General features: G+C 36.6%; 1 protein-coding gene across 1 annotated transcript in view; it reads left to right on the top strand.

The window, feature by feature from the left end:
• Positions 1-27,804, top strand: part of LOC126183642 (endosome/lysosome-associated apoptosis and autophagy regulator family member 2-like) — a 244,048-nt gene that overhangs the window by 137,963 nt on the left and 78,281 nt on the right. The window contains exons 3-6 of the mRNA XM_049925783.1: positions 273-474; positions 7,651-7,798; positions 10,224-10,413; positions 11,306-11,544. Of these exons, the coding sequence (XP_049781740.1) occupies positions 273-474; positions 7,651-7,798; positions 10,224-10,413; positions 11,306-11,544 (779 nt within the window). The remainder of the gene's footprint in view (positions 1-272; positions 475-7,650; positions 7,799-10,223; positions 10,414-11,305; positions 11,545-27,804) is intronic.

The following is a 27,804-nucleotide window of genomic DNA, read 5'->3' as shown; positions in this document are numbered from 1 at the left end:
AGATTCACATATACATGTATATTTGTGCATGAATAAGTCTTTCACATAGCACTGTTGAAAGTTACTAAGACTACCCATGGTAGTGGATATTTTAAATTGTCTTTCTCTTAGACCAAGACTGCAGTTAATAATTTATGTGATTCTTTTGGAACAGACAGTTGATTTGTGCACTGTAACATGTAATCTGGCAATTAATTATGAAGGAACTTCCTAAAAATGTAAATACTGACGATGTGAAAAAGCTGTATTACATTAAATACATTTTCTTCTAGGTATCTCCTGTGATGCTGGTTACTATTTTGACTTGGGGGATTTAAAATGCCGTATGTGTAGACCTGGTACCTTTTCCCTTGGTGGTGGTGTGCTCTTTGACCAATGGAATGAACTTCCTGTGGGTTTCTTTACACAAGTTGAGTCATTTAGGTCTTCATTCACTTCAAATGGGAGATATAATGTTGAAGTTAACTGCAGCAGGTAAGTTATAATTGCTTCTTACGTTACAGTTAAATATTAACTTTTGTTTATTATGGACTCATTTTTCTAACAGTAAAATGTCATTCATCCACATGTCACAGCCCCCAACTCTGAAGTGCTTTCTTCCAGTGACATTCCATCTATCAAGTACAAGGTGCTCCCATATCCCTAATGTTATTCAGTCTGTATATTGAGCAGACTGTAAAGTGTAATTCTGTCAGAGATGGCAAAGTACTTGGAAAATCCGTTGAATGAAATGGATAGTGTCTTGAGAAGACGTAATACAATGTACATCAGCAAAAGTAAAACAAGGGTAATGGCGTCTAGTTGAATGAAGTCAGGTAAACTTTAGGAAATTAGATTGGTAAATTAAACAGGAAAAATAATAGACAAGTTTTGTTATTTGACCAACAAAATGATTGACAATAATAGACGTAAATGAGATATATGATAGAGAATGACAATGTTTTGTGAAGAAGAGAAATATTTTAAAATCAGATATAAATTTGAGTGTTAGGAAGTTTTTTTTGATAAAACAGTTTCCGTTTGAGGGCATTGCTGCAACGTATATGCAACATAACAGCTCTTTGATTCAGATGTATAAGCACCAAAGTGCAGGCAAGGGATTAGTGTGGCATTTGTGTCTTTCAAACGGGCTTGCAGTAAATGCTGAAACGTGGATTATGGTGACGTTATTGCGTATTACATTCAAACAGGACGAACGTGCGGTCATTTTTTCTTGTTTGCTGAAGGACAAACACTGCCAGACATCTATCAGAGAATGAAGAATGTGTACGGGGCAGCACGTATGTCAATAACCACTATTGTGGAATTATGTGCAGCAAAGAATGCTCCTGCTTCATAATAATAATAATAACAATAATAATTTTATTGTCATTTGGCCATTACAGAAATAGACAATGTCAGGCATATAATACAATATAACTGTTAATTCAAAGAAAACAAGAGGCATGTTATTAATACTACAAAATTGTATTACATTGAAATAATAATTTATGTCATGGAATGGGTGAGCAACTAGCCATTCATATAGTTTTTATTTGAATGCTTGTTCAGGAAGTTCCTGTACATATTGTGGAAGCTTATTAAATAATTTGTGCCCCATCAGTTCATAGCTGTTAAGTGACTTTGACAGTCTGTGGTAAGGAGTATAAATTCATCTGCTCCTTCTAGTGTTGTAGAAATGTATATTTTCTCTATGTTTTGATTCCAGTAACTTCTTTTTGTGAGGAGTAAAACATAGTAAATATATAGGTTTATTACATGCATGAATTTTTGTTCACAGAACAATGGTTTGCAGTGTGCTTTATATGGAGAACCAGTAATTATCCTAATGGTTGTCTTTTGTAGTATTAGGATGTCATGCACTGAACTCGAGTTCCCCCATACAATAATACCATATATTAGGATTTTTTTTTGGTCATCAGTCTACTGACTGGTCTGATGCGGCCCACCACGAATTCCTTTCCTGTGCTAACCTCTTCATCTCAGAGTAGCACTTGCAACCTAAGTCCTCAATTATTTGCTTGACATATTCCAATCTCTGTCTTCCTCTACAGTTTTTGCCCTCTACAGCTCCCTCTAGTTCCATGGAAGTCATTCCCTCATGTCTTAGCAGATGTCCTATCATCCTGTCCCTTCTCCTTATCAGTGTTTTCAACATATTTCTTTCCTCTCCGATTCTGCGTAGAACCTGCTCATTCTTTACCTTATCAGTCCACCTAATTTTCAACGTTCGTTTATAGCACCACATCTCAAATGCTTCGATTCTCTTCTGTTCCGGTTCCCCAACAGTCCATGTTTCACTACCATACAATGCTGTACTCCAGACATACATCTTCAGAAATTTATTCCTCAAATTAAGGCCGGTATTTGATATTAGTAGACTTCTCTTGGCCAGAAATAACTTTTTTGCCATAACGAGTCTGCTTTTGATGTCCTCCTTGCTCCATCCATCATTGGTTATTTTACTGCCTAGGTAGCAGAATTCCTTAACTTCATTGACTTTGTGACCATCAATCCTGATGTTAAGTTTCTCACTGTTCTCATTTCTACTACTTCTCATTACCTTCGTCTTTCTCCGATTTACTCTCAAACCATACTGTGTACTCATTAGACTATTCATTCTGTTCAGCAGATCATTTAATTCTTCTTCACTTTCACTCAGGATAGCAATGTCATCAGCGAATCGTATCATTGATATCCTTTCACCTTGTATTTTAATTCCACTCCTGAATCTTTCTTTTATTTCCATCATTGCTTCCTCGATGTACAGATTGAAGAGTAGGGGTTAGGATACTGTGGAAAAATGCAAAATATGATGTTCTAACATAGTTTTGAGGTACACAGTCCATAAGTCGCCATAGCAAATAAATCACTCTAGACAATTTGCCAATAATATATTGTACATGTTGGACCCAAGATAATTTTTCATCTATATATACCCCTAAAAAATTAACACAACTAGGATCATCTGATGGAGGCTTGTCTTTTAGACTAAAAACCATTTGCTGCGTTTTGTTATCATTCAGTAGGAAGCCATTTGCTTTAAACCAGTAGGATGCTTGCCCCATTGTCTCTGCAACACAATCTTTAAGGCTACTGAAATCATTACTACAATGAAGGAAAGTTGTATCATCTGCATATAGTACTGTCATGGACTCGATGAATGATGATGGGTCATTAATCATTATTAGGAACATTAAAGGCCATTACCTCAAATGCCATACTACTCCATTTTTAGGAGTATTTTATGCTCTGCACAGTCAGAAACCTTACTTAGATCACAAAAAGGTGACTTGAGCAAATCCTTTCTCCTCAAACACTTGATGTATGTGTTTGACTACTTAGTGTATAGTATTAACAGTTGAGAAGTTTTTCCCAAAACCATACTATGATTCGCTAATTATTTCTGCATTTTCAAAGTACATGGATAACTGTTGGTATATTGCACATTCAAACACTTTAGAGAGAGCTGGGACTATGGAAATTGATCTGTAGCTTGAAGGTGAGTCAATATCTCTTTTTTTATATATTGGGACTATCCCACACACTTCTAACTTATCAGGAAAATATCCCTCATACATACACTTATTTATGCAGGATGTTAAAGGATACGCAATACAATCTATTACTTTTTCTAGAATGTTATAAGAAATGTCATATATGTCTACAGTCTCAGATGATTTCAGTTGTTTAACTATTTTTAGGGCGAGACTAGGTGGGAACTCAGAGGAGGTAGACATACTTATATTTACTGTTGGTTTAAAGACGTTTTTTTGAAAGAATCTCAGATGAGCTAATGACAGGTTTAGTGATAGCATTTCCTACTTCTTGTACTAATTTAATAAAGAAATCATTGAATTTTTGAGGGCATATACTGATTTTTTTATTTCTTTCATCTTTAATAACACTATTTATTAGTTTCCATGCAGCTTTGAATTTATTCGTGGAATTCTCAATACTGCTGAAGTTGTGTGCTTTTTTGGCTTCCACAATGGCTTTTTTGGTACTTTATTCCTACATTGAACATAAGGTGATCTGGCATGGTCAGTCTTCAGATTTTTATGTATACTGTACAACAACATAATGTGGTTTTTCAGATGTTTCAGTTGTGCAGTATACCATGGGTTTTGTTTGTTTATGCCCTTGGCTTTGGAGCTTTTGTCAGTTATTTTGCATTTCTTTATCAGAATGCTGTCATTAAATTGTGCCAAAAATACTTTGAAAAACCTTTCAAATATTAGTTTTGCTAACATATCTTTACATAGACTATAATTTGTGTCACCAGACCATTGGCCAAACCAGTCTTACAAAACCTGTTAATTTTATCATTTGTAACTGATCTAGTGATTACCATTTTTGGGCTAGGCTTATCAATGTTACTCTTATCAGCACAGAACCTACTTATGTAATTTACTGATACAGAATCATGATCTGAGAATGGGAATACTGTCACAGCACATGATTCTTCTGTAGTATTGAAACTGACAAAGATATTGTCAAGACATGCTTAATCTATTGTGGGTCTATTATTGATAAAGTGCAGATTGTACTGTCTTAGAAGATTTCTGAGCTAAGTGACACTATGTTTGGCTGTTGTTACATTAAAATCTGCATTCAAATCTCCACCTATTACAATGTCATAACGTAAGCATTTTGTCTTTCTAAATACATGTAACAGCATGTCCAGTATTTCTAAGGTTCCCCTTAGGTGATCTTTATAAGGCTACTATCACTAACTTAAAATTGTAACGAACTGCACCAGTGGCTTCAAAATTCTGTTCATCACACAGATACTCTAGATTCAACCTATTGATGGAGTGGCTGAGTGACTGGTTAGTATGCAATGCCACACCACCTCTTTTATGCATTTTTCTACAGTAACCATTTACTATTTTATAGTTATCAAATTTGATAGCTGTAAGTTCACTCTCTGTTGCCCCGTATTCACTTAGACAAAAAATATCAAATTTGTTCTCTCGTACAAAATTATTTACAATAAATTCTTTGTCTTTTACTCCTTGAATGTTCAGGTAGCAAATTTTAAGTTCAGAATTGTTATTGTCTTTAAAATGAACAGTTTGGTTAGGAGCTATAATATCTTTTACACTACCTATTATATGGGCTTCTTCATCTTGCTGTATTCCACTAAAAATCATATATACGGAGAGGAGGCAATGTTTTCCACTTACCCACAACACTTGATATGGCTTTTTCTGCTGTAGTTCTCTTCCCTTCTTTTGGCTGGGATATATTTATTGTTGCTGGTGTAACTTCTGCTGCGGTTTGTGGAGGTGGTTCTAGAGCTGATACATTTTCTACTACTGATTCTGTTGATGCCAATGGCAACAGCAATGGTTCCCATTCTGATGCTGATGTAGGCATAATTTCTTCTAGAGATGTTTCTTCCTCATGTGCTGTTGGTTCATTCTCCATCTGTTTTGTCATTGGCAATGAACCTATTGCAGGTAGTGCAGGTTTTTTGTGCATGTCTGCCCCTACCACTTTTATTGCTTGGGGAATTTCTTTGGCGAGAAATTTCTTGCCTACCGGTAGCTGATTTCTATGCAGTCCATGTCTTGTGAAATGCTCTCTGACAGAGCTGGTTGCTTCAGTGAATATTGTGTGCACAAAACTGCTGCAGACCTTTCTAAGTTTTCGGTTTGTTGCTATGATTTCACTGTTTACACATGAGTTTTCAATTAAGTCATGTCGGTGAGGAATGCTTGCAACAAATACATTCGCTTATGACATTTTTTCTAGTTATCCTTTCAGTGCTTTTAGAGCAAGGCTACTCTCGTTTCTATACACATCGTTGTCTCCACGGATTACGACACAGTTCACACCACCTTTTACTGCAGTTTCACAGTTTTTCTAAACTTCTCATAAAGGAGCTCCAGGTTTTATAATTCCAGTGTCTTTATAACTGACTGGATATCGGACATGATTGTATCTAGTCCCTTACCATGACTCGTTGATAGGACGTAAATTTTTTCTTTTTCCTTAACTGTTTGTTTTTCTGTCTTCCATTCCTTGTTGTCACGTATTGTGTTAACACGATGTTTATGTTTAACAGAACATAGCGGTAGCGAGTTGCCACAAGCACTTTGTTGGTCGATCGACGTGTATGAGCAGTTTCCTGCAGCACTGAAACTTTTTTCGTAGCTTTTGACTGTCTGAATTTAACGCCTCGTATCTGTTCATTAGTGTAACATGATAAACGTTCGTATTTAACACAGCGAGGGAGCATTTCTTAGGCGTAATAAACACACACTCCTGTGTATTGTATGTCAACATACTGAATCAAACTTTTGAGCATTTCAGCATATTGTCTGGTTTTAGTTAAGTCATTTCGGGAGTTCTTCCCTCACACTTACTTCGAGTCTTGCATTACACATTTCTGAGGCAGCTTCAGGACCGTTGCACTCAGCTCGGCAATCATACAAATTTTTACTAAGATTTGCGCCCATGGAGCTACATGAATGGTACCTTTTATCACTTTTTTCACATGGTAGACTATTTACTGATGGTAATTTACTGAGTGATGTGCCAGTATGTCCATATGCGCCGTCATATTGGACATAACCAATGTAATGCACGTCCCCATATTGCAAATGTCGTAATGCAGAAGTTACACAAACTCAAGTGGAAGACACTCAAGCGCCAACCCTAAAGTCCTGATCCCTCCCCAGGCAATTATCACGCCTTCAGTGCGTTAAAAAAGGTCTTGAAGTGTTGACAATTCCTGTCAGATAAGGCTGTGCATCAGGCAGTTACTGACTTCTTCATGCAGCAGGACATGGTGTTTTGCCAAATTGGTATCTTCAACTTCGTGCATCAGTTGGATAGTGGCATCAGTGCTCATATTGACTTTGCCTGATTGGCATACTGATTCTGGACTGTATGGCCTTCAAATGGAAACTGTTTGATTGCCCCTTGAATGTAGACTGTCTAGGTAAGATAGTTTCTATGTTATGTTGCAGTACGTGGGTGTAGAGAGAGGTAACAGGAGAAGGATTTGGCATCTAAAGGTTTGTTTTTTAAATACAGAAAACTCGCGCAATCCTTCCACAAATAACACACAAAAGTTTGAAACTTCATACAACTTTCTTATGGAATTCTTTACAAACAGTTACATTCATCTTCTTAATATTGTCATAAATTATGTCTGTCATGTAGATAAGAACAAATCTGTCTTTTGCAACTGAATGATTATTTTATCCTGATGGATAAAAATAAAATAAATATATAGTTGTAAAAGATGGATTTGTTCTTAAAACATGGTGAACATAATTGAAGTAGCAGCTGAGGGAGACTGGCTGCGAATATTAACAATATCATCGTAAATAGTCTCCATACACATCCTTACAAAGAATCAAAACATATTTTTGCTGAATTAAATGCGTGCTGTACAGCAGAGGAATTGGTATTTTTTTTTTGTTGTAACAAATTTTCTGTTTTTGGGTACAGGGCTAAAATATAAGTATAATTTGGTCTGAGAATTCCACACACTAAGACCATGACTCTCTGTGACAAGATACAGCAAATAAAACTAAAGGGCAAGTGATGTACTTCTTCATATTGTTTAATTGTTGCTAATTGTATGTTTATTATATGATCATGAAAAGTAGTTGAAGAATGACTTTTTTACAGGTTTGGATGGCAACCAAAAGGTGAATTTATTGCTTCACTTGGAGGGCCATGTGCAGCTACTCTAACCTACACAGTTCACCTTGTGAAACCAGGAAACATGACATATATCTACCAATACTCTGATAAAGATGTGATATTTGATTTTGAGGTAAATAACTTTCAACTTAAAGCTGTATCATGAACCACAATATTTGCATGAAAAAATTATCCACAGATGAAGACAACTGTAGAAGTTGAGCTTAAAAGAGTTAACAAAAAATATTCATCAGAACAGTTTCGAAGCTAGGAAACCACAACCATCTAGCATTGTGCCTCTGGTAGATGGAACTAATGGTTGAAAATGCACATATAATACATAGAATATACAGTCAAATGGCTGCAAAGAAGAGTTATAATTGAAATAAATATTTACTTATACAAGTTTTACGTTGTTTGATATGTGATATTTATTCACTGTAATGACAGCCTAAAACTGAAACTGATCATAATAAAGTACACAACTGTGCAGTTTCATATCATCAGTTATTTCATCCATGAGCTATTAAGAACCTACCGTATGTGACGAATTAGCCACAACTATGGTTCTGTCTCTGTGCAGCAGCAATATTTCAGCAAATCTACCTACAAAAATTCTCACTTTCCATTTCATTTTGGTGGAAATGCAAGACATCACATCTGAATTCTAAAAACTCAGAAAGTTTAAATAAGAGGTAAAAATCAGAATTTTTGATGTTTGGTCCAGAAGCTTAATGATTTAGAATAAAAATTAACGATTTGTTTGAATGATTTTAAGTAAGTTATGAATGTTTTCTTAACTTTGACCGCTTTGCTGCCCTTAAGAAAGCACAAAATCACGTTTTTGCAGAACTCAGTAAATCACAAAAAACCTACACTAAGCAAATTCACTTCAGTCTACCTTCATACCTCATGAAAGCGAAGGAAATCTTATTAGATTACAATTCTGATGTCGACTACCCAGTAAACAATGATTTTCCACCAGCATTCCATCTTTAATGGTTCATAGAAAAAAATATGCTTGATATAATGAAAGTTGTGGAAGGATTTGAAGAACTGGAACTAGAAAAATTTTTAAAAGTTAATATCTATCTATTCTACAGTATATATTCACTGGTTTCTCGGCTTCAACAAGTAAAAAACGAATGATAGAACGTTGTTCACCTAATTTGAACATTTCAAGTGGGACTGTATTTTTGAGGTTATAAACAAAACAATCTTGATACATCAGCTGATCAGGGCTCATCCCAGTGACGCTAATTTAAAGCAATAGAAGTACCAAACTTGCCATACTAATGGTTTTTTCCCCAGACCAATTTGTCTCTTTAATTATTGAATGACCCTCGTAGTAACTTCAGACTTTTTGCAGATAATTGAGTTGTGCATAATGAAGTAAATGAATTACTATCTGAAAGAAGCTGCATAAATATTCAGTCAGATGATAAGATATCAAAGTGGTGCAAAGATTGATAACTTGCTTTAAATGTTCAGAAATGTAAAATTGGGCATTTCACATAATGAAAAAAAGTAGTATGCTATGACTATTATATCAGTGAGTCACTTCTGGAATTGGCTAACTCACACAAATACTTAGGTGTAACACTTTGTATTGATGTGAAATGGAGTGATCTCATGAGCTCCACTGTGGGTAAAGCTGGTGGTAGACTTTGGTTTATTGGTAGAACACTGGAGAAGTGCAGTCAGTCTACAAAGGAGATTGCTTGCAAATAACTCATACTACCAGTTCTAGAATATTGCTCAAGTGTGTGGAACCCCTACCAAATAGGTCTAACAGGAGATATGGAACATATACTGAGAAGGGCTGCATAATTGGTCACAGGTTTGTTTGATCCATGGAGGAGTGTCACAAAAATACTGAAGGAACTGAATTGAAAAGCTCTTGAAGACAGACATAAACTATCCCAAGAAAGTTTATTAACAATGTTTCAAGAACCAGCTTCAAATGGTGACTCTAGAGTGTACTAGAATCCCCTATGTATCACTCACTTAGGGATCATGAGGCTAAAATTAGAATAATTATTGCATGCACAGAGGCATTCAGACAATCATTCTTCCCATGCTTCATATGCGAATGGAACAGGAAGGAACCCTAATAACTGGTACAGTGGGATGTACCCTCTGTCATGCACCTCATGGTGGTTTTGCAGGATACAGATGTAGATGTAGATACACACACACACAAAACTACATTCGTACAGTACTGAGAGTAGCTACAGCACCTATGCAATGTTCAGTGCAACCATTGTATGGTAGGTGTTGTTGTTACTCATTCTATTGTTTTAAATCACACAAAACTATTCGGTATATCATTGAAATGTTTTCTATTTAGAACAGTAGTTCATTTCAAGTAGGTAACAGTTATTCAGTGTAAAAGGAATGATTGTTTAACTGAGTATCTTTGCACTGTTGATACTTAAGTAATTTATTAAATGTGTAACGTGGCATGTCTGTTAATTTTTTACTTATTCATAAACTAACTAAAATTAAGAGTAGCAGTACAAATAAACAGTATTTTTATTTTAAATCGTCCCATGTAGGCACAAAATGACCAGTGCCAATCAGTTGGTGACTCCAAAGAGTATCGATGGCCATCGTCCACAAGAGAAGGGGAATGGAAACAGCAAACTATCCAATTGAAAACTGGACAAAATGTCCTGCAGTGGAAAACCATTGGAATGGACATCCATCATGGGAAGCCGGTATTGATTAAATCAATCGAAATCAGTGGTCAGTATGAAGCATTACTGATTTATTAATGCTTGAAATATCAGTAATACACTACTAGTATAACTTCCACAATTTTTGACTTCTCTTGTATTATTGTGAGTGCATCATGAATTGATTTTCACAGAAAAAGACATGAATACAAGTAAAATGTGATAAAGGGAATGTGCACCATTCATAACTTTAGATTAACATGTGGTAGGCTTACTTGTGAGACACAAAGATGTGCCAGATCCAGATGTAATCTGTTTGCTGAATTATTAACCATTTGTCTCATATTCTGCTATCCTTAAGTTTGGTTTTAGAGGGTTTTTTCATGTGTGTATAACTAAATGTGCAGCTGATTCTTCATCTTCGCATCCAGAATTCAACACACCACCAACTAAAATACAAACGCATGCAGAACAAAGTTTTCACAGTCTACACACAGATTGCGTGCAGTGTTTCTTCCATTAGGGTAAATAACCACTGGGGGTATGAGGAGACAGTGAGAAGGACATTCTGACACAGAATTAAAGAAAAATTATGCTCAAATCTTTGGTGGGTGTTAGTACAGTATTTGTGGATCCTGAAACAGACAGAATGAACAAGGAAAAAAAAATTTAGGATTAAAGTGGAAAGACAAAATCTGTAGAGGAATGAGATGCAAATAATGAGAATGTAACAGACAAGATTCAAACAACAGAGTAATTAATTTTGTTTTTGTGTTACTGACTGATAAAAGATAAGCAGGTACATGGATAACCAAGATAAAAGGAAAACTTACTTGGTGGTGTAGCTAGTATGTTCCTAAGGGTATTTCATCAATTAAATCAATTAAATTGTAAGAAATAAAAGAATGAAAACAATTAAAATAATTTGAATTGTTTCATAAATACACTGTTTTGATTTACAGGAGTTGCATTTACATCATCATGTACACCATGTCGTGCAGGGACATACAGCCCAAGTGGTGCTCGTTCCTGTCTTGAATGTCCTGAAAACCACTACTCTACAAGTGAAGCAAGTACTTGCACACCATGTAATAACATAACTGAATATGCACCCAGAATGTCCTCTTCATGCCTTCGAAGGCAGCCATGTACACATAAAGATTATTATGAAACAAGGACTCCTTGTGATGCAAATAATCAGGTATGTGTAAAGTCTCTTTTGAAAAATTATCAAAATAGTTGAGAAATCTAATCCTTGTTATACAGTGATTAAAACAACTTTTAGAATGAAAGCTGGGCGTGAAGTAAAGTTATGCTCACAGAAATCAATCATATGTATTGAAATGAGTGGAAGTTGTGCACTCATTACAAGCAATACAAAACATGATGCTCAGACATAATTGTTTATAATGTTGTGAAGATGCATTCCACTCACAGTAAGTAATGCCAGATGTGGGGTCACAAATTACACAAGACCCAGGTTGTAGAGATGATTGAAATTTTTGATAGAGCAATGTCTTGCTGTTACTGAAATATATTTCTGGTGGTTTGGAGGAAGGACAACTACTCACATTTAATGAAGTGATGAGTGGTGTATGGGCCTGTTTTAAGTAAGGATGACAGACTCAGCTTTCAACCCATACTCTTCCTCAGAACAAGAAGTTTATAAACACGTGCATTCACTCACTTGCGCACATAGTTCTGATACATTTCATGTCTGAGTCACTTCTGTAAAAGACAACAGTTGAGAAAACTCTATTGGCTTAGATGATTATTTTAATCAAATGCCTACACTTATGGCCTTTATTTACTTAGACAATCATTATAATCAGATCTGTATACATATTTGAGTTTGCAGCATTATGTTTTAGTATGAGTATCTTTAAGGGTCCAGGAGAGTGGCAGGTTTCACATCCTTTTTACATGTTCTTCTAACTGGATTCTTTATACATATGCATTACATTCCGAGAAGAGCCAACTTCAAGGGCTTGTGTAGGGAAAGAGTAAACTTGATTTTTAGATGCATTGTACAATCTGAAATCACTAAAATGATAGGAATATTTAATGTAACAAATGCATAGCAGTGTAACTGATTTGATGAGTGTAAAAACAACACTTCATCCTTGAATGTTACTGCAGGTATCCCTTGACAAGCAGCAACGCAATGAGTGAATATAGACCAAAAATGACTCATGAATGAGTAATGTTTTGGATAGCAATCTTTTTTTCTGTTTGAACAACAGAAAATACAGGATGGAGTGTAACAATATTATGAGAAGGAAAGTTGCTACTCACCATATAGCGGAGATGCTGAGTCGCAGATAGGCACCACAAAAAGACTCTCAAAATTAAAGCTTTCACCCATTAAGGCTGTTATCAACACTTTTTCTGTTTTTTAATATCCATTAGCTGTTAAACTAACACAAATGTCTATTAATCAGTTATGGTAAAGTATTATTAATTTAACAGCTGTGATGTTAATAACAGTTGAAATTATTGAAACTTCCTGTCAGATTAATCTGCCAGGAAGTTTCATATCAGCGCACACTCTGCTGCAGAGTGAAAATCTCACTCTGGAAACATCCCCCAGGCTGTGGCTAAGCCATGTCTCTGCAATATCCTTTCTTTCAGGAGTGCTAGTTCTGCATGGTTCGCAGGAGAGCTTCTGTAAAGTTTGGAAGGTAGGAGACGAGATACTGGCAGAAGTAAAGCTGTGAGGACGGGATGTGACTTGCGCTTGGGTAGCTCAGTTGGTAGAGCACTTGCCTGTGAAAGGCAAAGGTCCCGAGTTCGAGTCTCGGTCTGGCACACAGTTTTAATCTGCCAGGAAGTTTCATATCAGCGCACACTCCACTGCAGAGTGAAAATCTCATTCTGGAGTTGAAATTATTGTTGTAGTCTTCAGTCTGAAGACTGGTTTGATACAGCTCTCCACACAAGTGTATCCTGTCATCTCTGCATAAATAATATAACCTCATCAATTTGATCCAGCTTACAGTAGTCAAGAATTGGTCTCCCTGCACAACACTTACTTCCCTCACTGCCCTGCATAAGCAAATTGATAATTTCGCAATGCCTCAAGATAGGTCGTATAAACCAATTATTTCTTTTAGTCAAGCTGTGTCATAAATTTCTTCTTTCCCTAGTTTCATTCAGTCCCTCTTCAAGTCTTCATTAGTCTTTAGCATTCTTCTGTAGCATCACATTTCAAAAGCTTCTATTCTCTTTTTGTCTGCAGGGTTTATTATTCTTGTTTCACTTGTATACAAAAATGCACTCCAGAAAATACTTTCAAAAAGGCTTTCTAATGCTTAAATTTAAGTTTGTTATTTACAAATTTCTCTTTTTCAGAAATACTTTTCTTCCAATGGCAGTGTGCATTTTACATCCTCTCGACTTCAACCATTGTCAAATGTTTTGCTGCCCACTTTAAGTGTCTCACAACATTGTCTCATTTAATTTGAATACATTCCATTACACTTGTTTTACTTTTGTTGATATTCCTCTTGTATGGTAATCTATTTTCAAGGTATTATCCATTTTATTCAACTAATCTTGCAATTTCAGGCAGAATTACAGTGTCATTGGCAAACCTTTAACGTTTAACTTTTTTAACTCTGAATTTGAATTCTCTGCCAAATTTCTCTTTGGTTTCCTTAACAGCTTCATCAATAAGTAGACTGAATAATGTCAAGGATAGGGTACAAATCTGTCTCATTCCTTTCTCAACTACAGCTTCTCTTACATGTCCTTTGACACTTAAAACTGAAGTCTGCTACATGTAAAAGCTGTAGGTGACCTTTTGCTCCCTGTATGTTAACCCTGCCATCTTTATGATTTAAGAGAGTGTGTTTCAGTCAAAATTATCAAACCCTTTCATTAAATCTACAAACGCTATTGATATACACTTGCTTCTCTTTTATCCAAAACTCTCTTTAATTTTCCTGTAGGTGGTATCTACTTTTCCATAGTCATGCATTCTTCTACAGATTTGCAGTTCTTCTTTAGGCAGTTTGCACTTTCTGCCAATCTCATTTATTCTGCATGTTTCATTTAAATTTTATTCTTTTATCAATTGAATTCAATTACTCATGTGATATCCAAAGGACAGTTGCTGCATCTTGTCTTTTTGATCATCTGTTGCCTTCACTGTTTCATCTGTCAAAGCTATGCATTCATATTCCTTTGAATTCCATTCCTCTCTTTCAGTCAACTGTCATCTAAACCTTTGAAATCCTCAACAACCAATGCTTTTTTCAGTTTATCCAGGTTCCATCTCATTAACTTCCAACCTTTCTACAATTTCTACATTCTAATTTGCGGCACCTAAACAATAAATTACAGGGCTATTACAAATGATTGAAGCGATTTCATAAATTCACTGTAGCTCCATTCATTGACATATGGTCACGACAGTTTAAAGCTTCTGGATGCCTCTGTAAAGGGAAATCAACGGGTCGGCCTGCAGTGAGCGAAGAAACGGTTGAGCGCGTGCGGGCAAGTTTCACGCGTAGCCCGCGGAAGTCGACGAAGAAAGCAAGCAGGGAGCTAAACGTACCACAGCCGACGGTTTGGAAAATCTTACGGAAAAGGCTAAAGCAGAAGCCTTACCGTTTACAATTGCTACAAGCCCTGACACCCGATGACAAAGTCAAACGCTTTGAATTTTCGGCGCGGTTGCAACGGCTCATGGAAGAGGATGCGTTCAGTGCGAAACTTGTTTTCAGTGATGAAGCAACAACTTTTCTTAATGGTGAAGTGAACAGACACAATGTGCGAATCTGGGCTGTAGAGGATCCTCACGCATTCGTGCAGCAAATTCGCAATTCACCAAAAGTTAACGTGTTTTGTGCAATCTCACGGTTTAAAGTTTACGGCCCCTTTTTCTTCTGCGAAAATAACGTTACAGGACACGTGTATCTGGACATGCTGGAAAATTGGCTCATGCCACAACTGGAGACCGACAGCGCCGACTTCATCTTTCAACAGGATGGTGCTCCACCGCACTTCCATCATGATGTTCGGCATTTCTTAAACAGGAGATTGGAAAACCGATGGATCGGTCGTGGTGGAGATCATGATCAGCAATTCATGTCATGGCCTCCACGCTCTCCCGCCTTAACCCCATGCGATTTCTTTCTGTGGGGTTATGTGAAAGATTCAGTGTTTAAACCTCCTCTAACCAAGAAACGTGCCAGAACTGCGAGCTCTCATCAACGATGCTTTCGAACTCATTGATGGGGACATGCTGCGCCGAGTGTGGGAAGAACTTCATTATCGGCTTGATGTCTGCCGAATCACTAAAGGGGCTCATATCGAACATTTGTGAATGCCTAAAAAAACTTTTTGAGTTTTTGTATGTGTGTGCAAAGCATTGTGAAAATATCTCAAATAATAAAGTTATTGTAGAGCTGTGAAATCGCTTCAATCATTTGTAATAACCCTGTATAGTTACAGTCCACATCTGCCCTGGATGTATTTTGCAGTTTAAAATCTGGTTTCGAAATCTCTACAGTACCATGATATAACCTATTTAAAACTTGATGTCTCCAGATCTCTTCCCTTATAAAAACTTCTTTTATGATTCTTAAACTTGGTGTTGGCAATGACTGAATTGCGCTCTGTGCAAAATTCGACCAGGCAAGTTACCCTTCTATTTCTTTCACCCAGTCCATGTTCTCCTACTATTTTTTGTGCCTGCTGCATAATGGATATAATTAGGTGCCATACATAACTTTTAGGATTATTAATCTTATTACATTAATGTATCAGTGACACATTTTGTGCCACTATTGCTCATCATCGATTACTTAAACATTATTTTTGCTAGAAATACTATTAACTGGATTACTGCTAATTTCTTTACTAGCTGTGTATAATTATTTGTATGCCTTGATGTCAGATGCTAGTGGCTGAAAACACATTACTAATAAATAGGGACTGATAAATGCGAATTCTACCTCAAAATGCGAAATTTCTTAATAGACGCTGTTTCATAGTGAATTGTATCTAGATGGACTATTTATCATAAATAGTTTGAAATAGCTTTATTTTCTGCGTACAATATCGAAAATGTAAGCAGTTAAATGGCGAAGCCCAATTTGGAATGATAATGTGCACAAGAATCTACTTGCGAAAAAGAGTGTACGAACGTAATCATGTATCAATGCCCCATGCCAGTTGTGGACGGCTGAATCGTCTAAGACACATGTTGCGTAATGCAACGTAATATTCAGCCATGGGACCTAGCTTTTTATGGGAAAGAAACGAGTACGTTTGTTTGTTAGCTAAAGCTCAACAGATAGTATAATGCGGACAGTTTTAACGTGGCAAATTATGCGGCGGATGTTTTGAATGTAGTTGTATCGAATACCCTTAGAGGTCGGGCCTGAAATACGTCGTTAACAATACTCTGTTAACTTCAGCAAGCAATTATTACTTTATTACTGTATCTTCGTCGTTTACCAGCCATGGCTGGACAGACTGCGTCACAAATACAATGTTTATCAACTAACATTTATACAACACCATATACAAAATTTATATTACAAATAAAAGAAAATATTTATGCAGTGCAGAAAAACACATAGAACATAGCGGGAATGAAATATAACTAAACAGGAAAGTAAAACTTCATAGCAGCAAATGAAAATACCATAAAGCAAAATGTTTACAAGTCCATGTAGATCACACACACAAAGTTTCATTTTGGCAAAATATGTACTTTAAGTATAACACAAAATTAAATGTGCAGTTAACATAAAAAGAAGATTAAATTTAGGCAAAATTATATATAAAACATAACAATATTTATTATTTTGTCCATTCACTAGAACCGCTGTTGAAAAACTCTTCCAAGGATAATAGTGGATGTTGTTTCAAGTTCTGAGCAATTTTTTTCCGAAATAATTCAGGTGGCAGGGATTTCACTTCTGGAGGCAGTTGATTGTACATTTTTAGGGCGACTGTTGGAAAGCTGCCTTGTGTACTTGATAGGCGACACCTTGGCACTTCAATGTTCCTCTTACAGCGAGTGTCATGATTATGTATTTCTTGTCTTATGCTAAAATTCCCTTGATTTTCTTTTATATAAATGAGGCAGAAAAACACATACTGGCTAAACACAGTCATTATGCCTAGCCTGGTGAAAATAGGCTTACAGTGGTCCAGTCTTTTGCTAGAGGATATGACCTTGATGGCTTTTTTTTGTAATAGCAACACACCTTTGCTGCCTGAGGAGTGTCCCCACAACAACAGTCCATAGCTAATGTGGCTGTGGAAGAGTGCATGGTAGACTATTGTGAGAAACTGGTCAGTTATTACCCTTTTCAGCTTCCTCAGGAGGTATATCACATGAGAAAGTTTGGTGCATACATATGCAGTGTGATCATTCATGGAGAGTTTGCTGTCAATCTTGAAGCCCAGTAGTCTGATCGTCTCCACGTTTTCTTGGTCTTCCATGTTGGTTAGACTGCATATCAAATGATGGGTTTTTTCTTCATTGATCTTCATTTTGTTTATTACAAACCATTCTTTTATTTTTTCAAACATCAAATTTGATGTACCAAGAGCTTCTGCGGCTGTATGTCCTTTGGCAATAAGGGTAGTGTCATCTGCAAACTGCAACATTTGATTATTACAGCTTGTAACGGAACATATTAAAGGCTTTACTGTACCGAAGTATGCGATACCCTCCAAATTCAACCAGTTTAACGAGTATTTATGATTATAGCAAAGGTATTGTGTATGTTAACAATGACTGCATAACATGTCTCCATAAACGGTCAACCCATTAAATTATACTGAGTAACTGACCCACACAAAAGTTAATATCACTTGATCACTGATACAGCAAATGTCATCATGTAAAAATACTGAGTTCATCTTAAATAATTAATATGAAGTACGAAAAATAGTGGACAACTTAGGTATTTTGGATCTCCTTAAATAAAAATCACCCAGTGAAACCTATTTGTTCACTAGGAGCGTTTTCACTCAGTATTCACGCAAGCAATCCTATTTTAGACGAAAACCAATGTAATTCTTAATAATTCATGTTATTTACTTATTTATGCAAATTAGAGAAGTCAATTGACAAACTTCTAAAAAACGGCCTTTTTGTAACAAAGAATTATTCTGTCAAGTCAACAAATCTGTCTGTCATTTTAATAACATGTTAAATTATGTCACTTGATGCAAATTAATAACTTTTCTGCACAAATTATGATAACAGATGTACATGTGACTTATAAACTATATCTCTTTTTAGTAGTTCTTTGACAATGTTATAAATACGAGCAGCAAGAATGGTCGAGAGGCAGTCGGAATGTCACTTTGGTAAAGTGTGTTTGTGTGTTATTGTTTGAGGTGGATAAACAATGCAAAGAACATGTAACGGAAGTACTACTTTGTGTTGAGTCATGGTCTTTGGTGGACAGTGGAATTAAGATGGTCACCAGAATAATAAATATTTGAAGTTTACATATTTGTTGGTTTCGCTCGTTCTTTATCATCAAAAGCACATAAAAAACACGTGACCTCATGTTTTTAACCCTAGACAACCAGATGTAGAGCCAGCATCAGCATCGAGAGACAGCAGCGATCCAGCAAGTAGCAGCGATTACTACAACACAATGCATTTTAATGGCGCCAACCTAATATCAAGTGCTAACAAGCTCTGTAAATGGGAGTGAAATAGTGCGATTATAGCAGTTAGCAATATCTACGACCAGGCGACCATTACAAGCTCATATCATTGACACATATGAGGAATAGGAGAGGTCCTAAGACTGATCCTTGGGGCACTCCATGTTCCAGTTTGTGTTCAAGAGAAGTTGCTCCGTGCACTGATACTACCTGCTTTCGGTTTTCCAAATAAGACTGGAGTGTTGATAGAACAACACCTCCTACACCATAGCATCTTAACTTGGCTATTAGTGTTGTGTGTGAGATGCAGTCAAAGGGTTTGCTGAGGTCACAGAGTGTCAGTGCCACACACTCTCTCTCATCAAAACTCTGTCGAATCGTTTTTAATAAGTCCAGTGTGGCTCTCACTGTTGATCTCACTTTGCGGAATCCATGCTGTGTGTTTTGGAATAAGTTGTTTTCCTCAAAGTAATTCAGTACCTGGTGGTGCATCGCAGACTCAGTAACTTTGGCTAGTACTGGTACCACTGAGATTGGTCTGAAGCTGGACATCTCACATTGATCCCCCTTCTTATATATTGGTACTGTGCGCGCCAGTTTAAGGAAGTCTGGGAAGACACAAGAAGATAGACGTTTGTTTATTGCCATGGCTAGTGGCTGAGCTAATTCTGCAATAATTTTCTTTAGCAGTGTGAAGGACATACCATAGATGTCTACACTTTCTGAGTGTTTGTAGGAGTTCACAATTTTTATCATGTCTTCAGGGTGTACTTCCTTCCAGTTTTGAATACTGCAACTGTCTGCATTTCTTATTTTTGCAGTCGGATCTAGGTCAGAGTGTGGAATTTCACTCACTGTCTTTTCCACTATTCTGACAAAATATTCATTGAAGTCATCAGGGCTACACAAATTTAAGCAGGAGGTAGTCTTCTTTCTGTTCTCATTTACAAGATTCCAGGCAGCTTTACAAGGATTTTGGGCCTCTTTAATGTATGTATAATTATATTTCTTTTTTGCTTCCTCTGCTGCCTTCCTATAAGCTTTTTTGGCTTTTAGGTAGTTGCGGTGATGTAATTCTTTAGCTGGAATGTCTAAAGCTGATTTCATTAGGTCCTTGCACATTGTTACAATAGACTTCAATTTATTGAGCTCGGCGGTGTACCATTGTTTCACATTGATAAATTTCTGCCTGCCTTGTGATTTGTCCAGAGGATTCTTCACTGGTCTTACCGGAAACATGTCATCAAATATTGCTTTTAAGGTTTGGAACAGACATAAGAAAGAATCACTGCCTACTAACTCTGCAATTTTCTGCTGCCAGTTTACACAAGATAGAGCTGCTTTGAGATCATTTAGTCTCTCTTCTTTAACAAATCTTCTTTTGAATGTGTAGTTTGAATGCCATGTGCTTATCTGCAGCTTGCTCCTCATACTGGTTTCCATTACTAGTGCACAGTGATCTGCTATCATAGGTTCAACTACACTGAGTTTATAATCCCAGATGTTGAGGTTGGTGATTATGGTGTCCAGGCATGCACCACCCCTTGTTGGGAGCTTATTTGCCATAAACAACTCATAGCTGGTAATTAATCTCATAAAGACCCTCTCTCTGGCATCTCCATCACGTATGTGTATGTTAAAATCTCCACACAGTGCGGTTTTTGACTTTAGGCGTGTTAGGTAACACAAACAGTTCTCCATATGTCCAATAAAATTCTCAAAGTCATCATCTGGTGAATGGTACACAGAAACAACAACTAAATCAATATTTGTTAATAACAGTGCAGCTAATTCAAGATCAAAACCCACACAAAAACTGCTTAAATCAATTTCCTTGATGCTATGATCTCTGTTGGCATACACAGAGACCCCACCGTGGGTTGCAGTTCTTCGAAACCAAGCACTGGCCATGTCTAAGTATTCAACAGATTTATAGAAATCACCTTCTGCTTCAGCTAGCCAGTGTTCACAAATACATAAAACATCTGGTTTAATTTCTTCTATAAAAAATGATAAGAGATCCATTTTGGTTCTTATGCACTACACATTTACACTTGCAATGATTATAGGCATATTGTTTTCAGTACTAGAAACATTCTTTTGCAGTGATCCTTGATTTTAACTTCATAATCTATTTTATAGGCATAACGGATGGTCTCTGGAACAAAAAACACTTAATTACAACATTTTTGGGCCATACAGCAGTGTCCATTAGCTTGTCTTTTAGATGAAAGTCTACACCAATCTTAAAACTACTATTTATACCCTTAGATTCCAATTTTTCTACGTGAAAGTTGCTATGACCTGGTAGGATTTTCTTCAAAAAGTTAGTTACGTTTTCTGCTGTCGTTCCACTTTTCACCTTTCCTAAATGAAACCATGTTCTCTTTTCCCCATACAGCATTCCTTGGCCATCACCAGTGCCTATTATTTTATTTTTCCTGTCACTAACACTTGAATTTCCAACTACTGAGATGGCATTGGTTGGAGGAGTTGATCTGATAGTCGCTGTCTCTGGCAGTTTGCATGGTATATCTGTATTTAGCGCTGTGTTATTTGTTTGTTGTTCTGCAGAAGTTGTTGGGGTTTTCTTGTCCCAATGGCGAAAACTTCTTTTCCTAGAACTTACTACACGCCACTCTGTATTGGGTGAGAGTTTATTTTCTGAGGAATCTGCAGAGTTGTAGAGACTATTTTCGTCTTTATTAACGCCAGATCCTGTTTTGTTGACCGATTTATTGTTTACATCAAAACACTCGTTTGATTCCATGATATCAGTTTGATTACAATTTACGGTTGGAGTTTTTTCGTCTGGAATGATCTGTTTTCCTTGTTGTAGAAAGGGATTTGAACAGTTTCTGTCACTACTTACATTATTACAGCATTCATCAGCGCCGTTTTCACGATCACCAACAGTTGTTTTGGATGTGTGAGTCGGGTTGCACAGCACATTAACCACAATATGGTGTTTATGTTTATCTGCCGCCAAATCCGTTTGTTTACCATTTGCAGTTCCAATGTTTTCCTGCACAAATTCACTTACTTTGCTATAACCACTTTCCAAGGAGTCAGCAACGTTTACAAGTGGTTTTCATATATGTTTACGTTATAATTTGGAGACTGCAATTCTTCAATCTTAGAATCAGCACTGATAATTGTATCCAGCTTTTTATTCATTGATAGGTTATCTTCCGATATTTTATTTGTTAACTTGAGTATATTTTGCAATTCTAATAATTTTACGTCACCGTTCACTTCAATATCACTTTTGTGTTTCTGCCTTCAGGTTCATGTAAATTTTCGCTACTTAACCTCTTTTCGCAGGACACACAGTGAAACTTAATTCGGTCTTTAGAACACGCTACTGTACGATCTTCACTGTTACTAACGCCTACACACTCGTTGTGAAAGGATTTATTACTCCATAATCCACAAACTAGCACTATATCTGTCGTTTTAATAACTTTTTTGCACGCTTCACATGATCGAACAACATCGCTTGCCGCCATCTTGGTTGAAAGAAATTGCGAGGTAGACGTCCGCGAACGCTTTGTAGGCCTACTGTGTGTTGCTTGTTGTTTTATTTTCCTGTTTTAAAATAAGTGACGCGACTAATCCTGGTCTATCACGGATTCGACTACAACCCTTACAACACCAGAAGAGATCGGCGATCCCTATGACAATGTGACAATTCTGCTGTAGATTGGTTCCAAGCGAAATGGAGGCTGCGTTCGGTTGCCTTCACAACCCCTTCCCTTGTGGCTGTCAAAATTATGGTCTGTTTACGCTCGCGGCCATCTGCGACTATAACCTAAAGCGCCCGCCCTTTGCAGTATAGTGATTAGGAAACAAAATCTGTAATGTTTTCCGACAGGGCTGAAATTCTTCCCCTAACGTTGAAATAGAGTTGCTGTACGTTCGATTCTTCTTCTACGGGGAAGTGCCTTGTCAGTTCTATCTGTAGCGCTGTTATTCATGGGTCATATGGCTATGAATGCCCACAAAAGGTCGAAATTAGCTATCTGCAGATTTTTTAAATCTTCAAATTGGGCGGGAAAAGACAAATTATGCTCAGAAACACCTTATATTTGAGACGCTTTCACTTAACTGTCGAGAAAATGCTGCTGCTTTTCAATTATGTATATGTGAGCTTTGTGTAAACATGAAGTGTTCAGTTTTGTTGTAAGAAATGATCCACAGACAAATAAAGTACAACAGAACACTCATTTTTGGAAGCTGAAATACAGCCAAACGAAGAAAACAGAGGCCATTTCGAAAGAAAAAGGTGCTGAACGTTTTGCAAAAGCAAACTTTCCAGTCAAGAAGTTCCTTATCAGCACTTTTTAAACATTCAGTTTCAAAGAATTAATAATTTGTATGTCGTCACTCATTAGCGTGACAACCTTTTAAATTTGTGCATCTGCTCAAAAAATGGTTCAAATGGCTCTGAGCACTATGGGACTTAACTTCTGAGGTCATCAGTCCGCTAGAACTTAGAACTACTTAAACCTAACTAACCTAAGGACGTCACAGACATCCATGCCAGAGGCAGGATTCGAACCTGCGACTGTAGCGGTCGCGCGGTTCCAGACTGAAGCGCCTAGAACCGCTCGACCACACCGGCTGGCTACATCTGTTCATTTACAAACAAAGAAAATAGATGCGAATTTTGACAAAAATAGATTCGAATTTTTCCAAAAAGAGATGCTACGTTTGTCCATCCTTACTTGTAATATATTAATATAATAAGATTAATAATCTTAAACATTGTGACTGATTATGGTGGATACATATATCCTATATTACAACATACTCATGGAAAACTAACTGGCAATATGGCAATGATTATTTCTTTCTTTACCAGCTACTGAATTCCAATTTTTCATCATAAGTAAATTTTATCTCCCTTAACGATCTGAACAATTTCTTTCATCTCAATATACACTATTTCAATCTCTTCATCTGTGAAGCTAACGGGCCTAAAAATGTGTACTAATGTGGTGGGTATGGGCTTTGTCTCTATCTGTGGTTTAATAATATCTTCATTATGCTGTTCATAGTAGCTTACTCACATTACTATTTTCCTATTCATTATTATACGTATTTCATCTTTTATTAATAACTCACCTGGCTGGTAGTTCTGTTCATTCTTCTACCACACTTTACTAATTCCTAGAATATCTGACTTCAGCCTATCAGTTTCTTGTTCCAAACTCCCTAATGTATTCATCTGATTAAGAGATCTAACAATTCATCCTCTATCCCATAGAATGCCAGATTTTTTTCCGGCTAACATCATCTTCCTGAGTAATCCCCATCTGGAGATCCAAATGGAAGACGATTTTATGTCTGGAATGAGTTACCCAGGTGGATGCCATCATCAATAATCCATACAGACGAGCTGCTTGTTCTCAGGAAATATAATGGCTGTTGTTTCCCCTTCCTTTCATTCATTTGCAATACCAACGTAGCAAGATCATACTGTTAATGTAACAAGGCCCAACCAGTCAGTGATGAAGACTAGTGTCCCTGCAACTACCAAAAATTGTGGTGCTCCACTTCATGAACTGTATGTCAGACACGCCACTCTGCCGATACCCCTCTGATGAGGTTGCATCCACAGTACATGCAAACCACCCTATCATCAAAAGGTACACAGTTCATGGAGGAAGCAGGAGAAATATCTTTTTGCTACTTTAAGTTTCAGCTCTCAGTCATGGGCGCAGTGTTCATTATCATCATTCTCACTATAGTTCAGAGATCTCAAATTATCTAGTAAGGCAGTTTGCACCACTTTCAGTGGAAAGAAGTTTCTGTCACTTTAAGAATGTTTTCCACATTTACTATCACACGGAGAGCATTGTAGTTGCTTAATATTATTTGTTTCTTTCTCTATTTATTATAATAAAGTTTTCACTTTGTCTAGTGAGTCTGTTTATAGATTGTTTCCCATACTAGATACATTGTATGAGATGTCATCTTCTAGACTATTTAAGGTTACTATAAATAGGTCTCATCCCTGTGTAGGTATAATTACAGTGATTTAGAAAGGCTTTTATCCAAATGGGATTAAAGTTGGTACATCTGATGTACATCTTCAGACAAATGAATAATTACATTAGCAGGATAACTGGAATAATTGGATGATATATTGGAGAGAAAAAGCTTCACACATTGAACAAGTCAGTAACACACTGGTTCACCTGTGGCCCTTAGGCAAGGAGTTATTTTGCTTGGCACTGATTGATAGGGTTGTTGGATGTCATCTTGAGGAATATCATGCCAGATTATGCACAACTGGCATGTTAGATTATCAAAATGCCAAGACGGTTTAAGAGCCCTACCCATAAAGCCCCGAATATTCTCAACTGGGGAGAGGTCCAGCGATTGCACTGACCACGGTGGGGTTTGGTAAGCGTGAAGACAAGCAGTAGAAACTCTCATTATGTATGGGTGGGCATTATGTGCTGAAATGTAAGCCCAGGATGGCTTTCCATGAAGGGTAACTAAATGGGACATAAAATATTGTCGGAATACCACTGTGCTGTAAGGGTGACACGGATGACAACCAAAGGAGTCATACTATGAAAAGAAGTAGCCCCCCACACCATCACTCCTGGTTGTTGGGTCATATGTTGTTCAACAATCGTGTCGTTATCCCATCTTCAGACACATCTTCAGCCTAGAATCTCGTTGACTGGAGTAGAATTGTCTTCATTGATGAGTTCCACTTTGAATTGAGCCCCAAAGACCGGTGAAATGTTTTAAATATATTTTTGAAATGTTAACGGTTGATGGCCAGTTCATGTTGCACAGTTCTCTATTAAATGGAGGTAAACAATGTTACATACTGCATTTGGTTGCAGTTCTTTCTCTTAAGGTTCTAATGCAGCAGACTTACGCTTTAAGAAATAGTTAGTAGTTGCTTAGTGTGGCAAAAGCATTATCAGCACAAAAGTCACAAGATTGCTGACTATACGGGTGGCAGAATAATTTCATCAGAGTAACACACTATTTTTAAGGTTGAGCACTAGTTAACACTATCTATTGCTGCACTGGATTGTTATCATAGCGTTACACTTTTGTGGAAGTCAATCGCAGTCATGTAAGTTGAATGCAAATTCACAATGTGAAATGATTATAAGAGTTAATAAGGGTATGAGATCTGACTTGAACATGGTACATTTTATGAACTATTATGACTATGGTGAACTTTACTATACCAAGGGACATACTTATTGCTTCTCTGATTTCCAGCTGCTGACAGCAGGCTCTGGGGCTGGTTGAATTTGGCTGTTTTCAGTAGACTACAAGCTTTTTGTAAGACTAGAAATTTTTAAAAAAATATTTGAATACTATTATTCTTCCATGGTGTTAATCCTCTTGTTTACAAGTATAGGTACCATAATGAATACAATAGTAATCTACACAAAATTATTAATTTGTCAATTAATTAATTGGTGCTTCACATCATACTACACAGAAAAATTAAGATAACCAAAGTTAGTAGTCAAAGCACAGAATCTAACAGTGGTTACGACAAAATCTGCAATGAAAATTGGCAGTGTCTCAGAACTTCAGGTTGAATTACTGTGGAAGATAATTAGTTTCAGGTAATCTAAAATACATTACTGGAAAGTCAGAATACTTAGCTTTGAATGGTGCAGGTCATTACATTGGATTCTGCTAGTTAGCTCATAGGTTCTTTCCTTGTATAGAACTGTAATACTATCTTCAATTAACTGTAACTTTTAATTAATATGAGATATAGCCAAACTAATGGTATAAATGGAATAATTGCAGTGAGAAGAATTAATTGAACAATGTATTTAAATTGAGCTTTGACTATTAACTGATTTGCTGATTATCATATACCTACCACATATTACACAAACAGCTGTATCGGTGATATAATAAGCTTGGGAAAAATCTGTAATTATTCAAAACTGATGACGCTACAGATACGGTGTACCCACTTGTTATATCTCATAACACACCCTCCCTCCAATGAATTATACAGACAAATATGGAGAAATATTTGACTGGATAGTTCAGTGGTCTATAATATGCCACAATATTTTTCTGGAAAATATAAGAAACAAAGTAGAAACAAACAAATTTTTGTATAAATATTACAAATATAGATTTCTAATAACCTTCCCTGGCCATAAACTAAAAGACATAAAATACAAAAATTTCAAAACATATGTACATCACACTATTTCATAATACAAAAGAATGTATCTCTCTCTTGCATTTCTCTTTAGAAAGTTTTTGTTCTTGCTGTGGATGGAAAGGAAAAATTCTTTACATCTTTTATCTAACTAACAGTCTCTTCCACAAACACTTTACTAGTGCATTTTGTTATAACTTGGTCCACTTCTTCCACAGCTTCAAATTGTCAGTCCCTGTCCACTCCCCCTCCCCCCCTCCCCCTTCCCCCTCCCTCTCACCACGAGTCATTAGACACTCTTACACTCAGCAGTCATACTTGAGAATGTAAAAAAGGATATCATATGTGCATGTTGAAAAAAATTGGCAAAGACAGGCACTAAGTTACTTACATTGAAGACTTGATATCGATACGAGTTGTGAAAGCACTAAAGGATGTTAACTGACGTAGTAATTGATGACAAGAGACATTATTTGTGCATTACAGTTCATTATCAGCTTCAGCTATGAATCAGCTAATGACTAAAATGAAACCTTTAACAAGGCAAGACATTATATGAAAATGCTTGTCAAGCAGTGACAGGCTGTTCATAAAATGATTAAGCACACTTTTGAGCAGAACCTCATAACATGCAAAAACCGA

The sequence above is a fragment of the Schistocerca cancellata genome, chromosome 4 (assembly GCF_023864275.1).
Source record: "Schistocerca cancellata isolate TAMUIC-IGC-003103 chromosome 4, iqSchCanc2.1, whole genome shotgun sequence".
NCBI classification, from domain to species: Eukaryota; Metazoa; Arthropoda; class Insecta; order Orthoptera; family Acrididae; genus Schistocerca; species Schistocerca cancellata.
The sequence above is the reverse complement of the archived record's forward strand: the minus strand, read 5'-3'. Positions and strand labels throughout refer to the sequence as shown.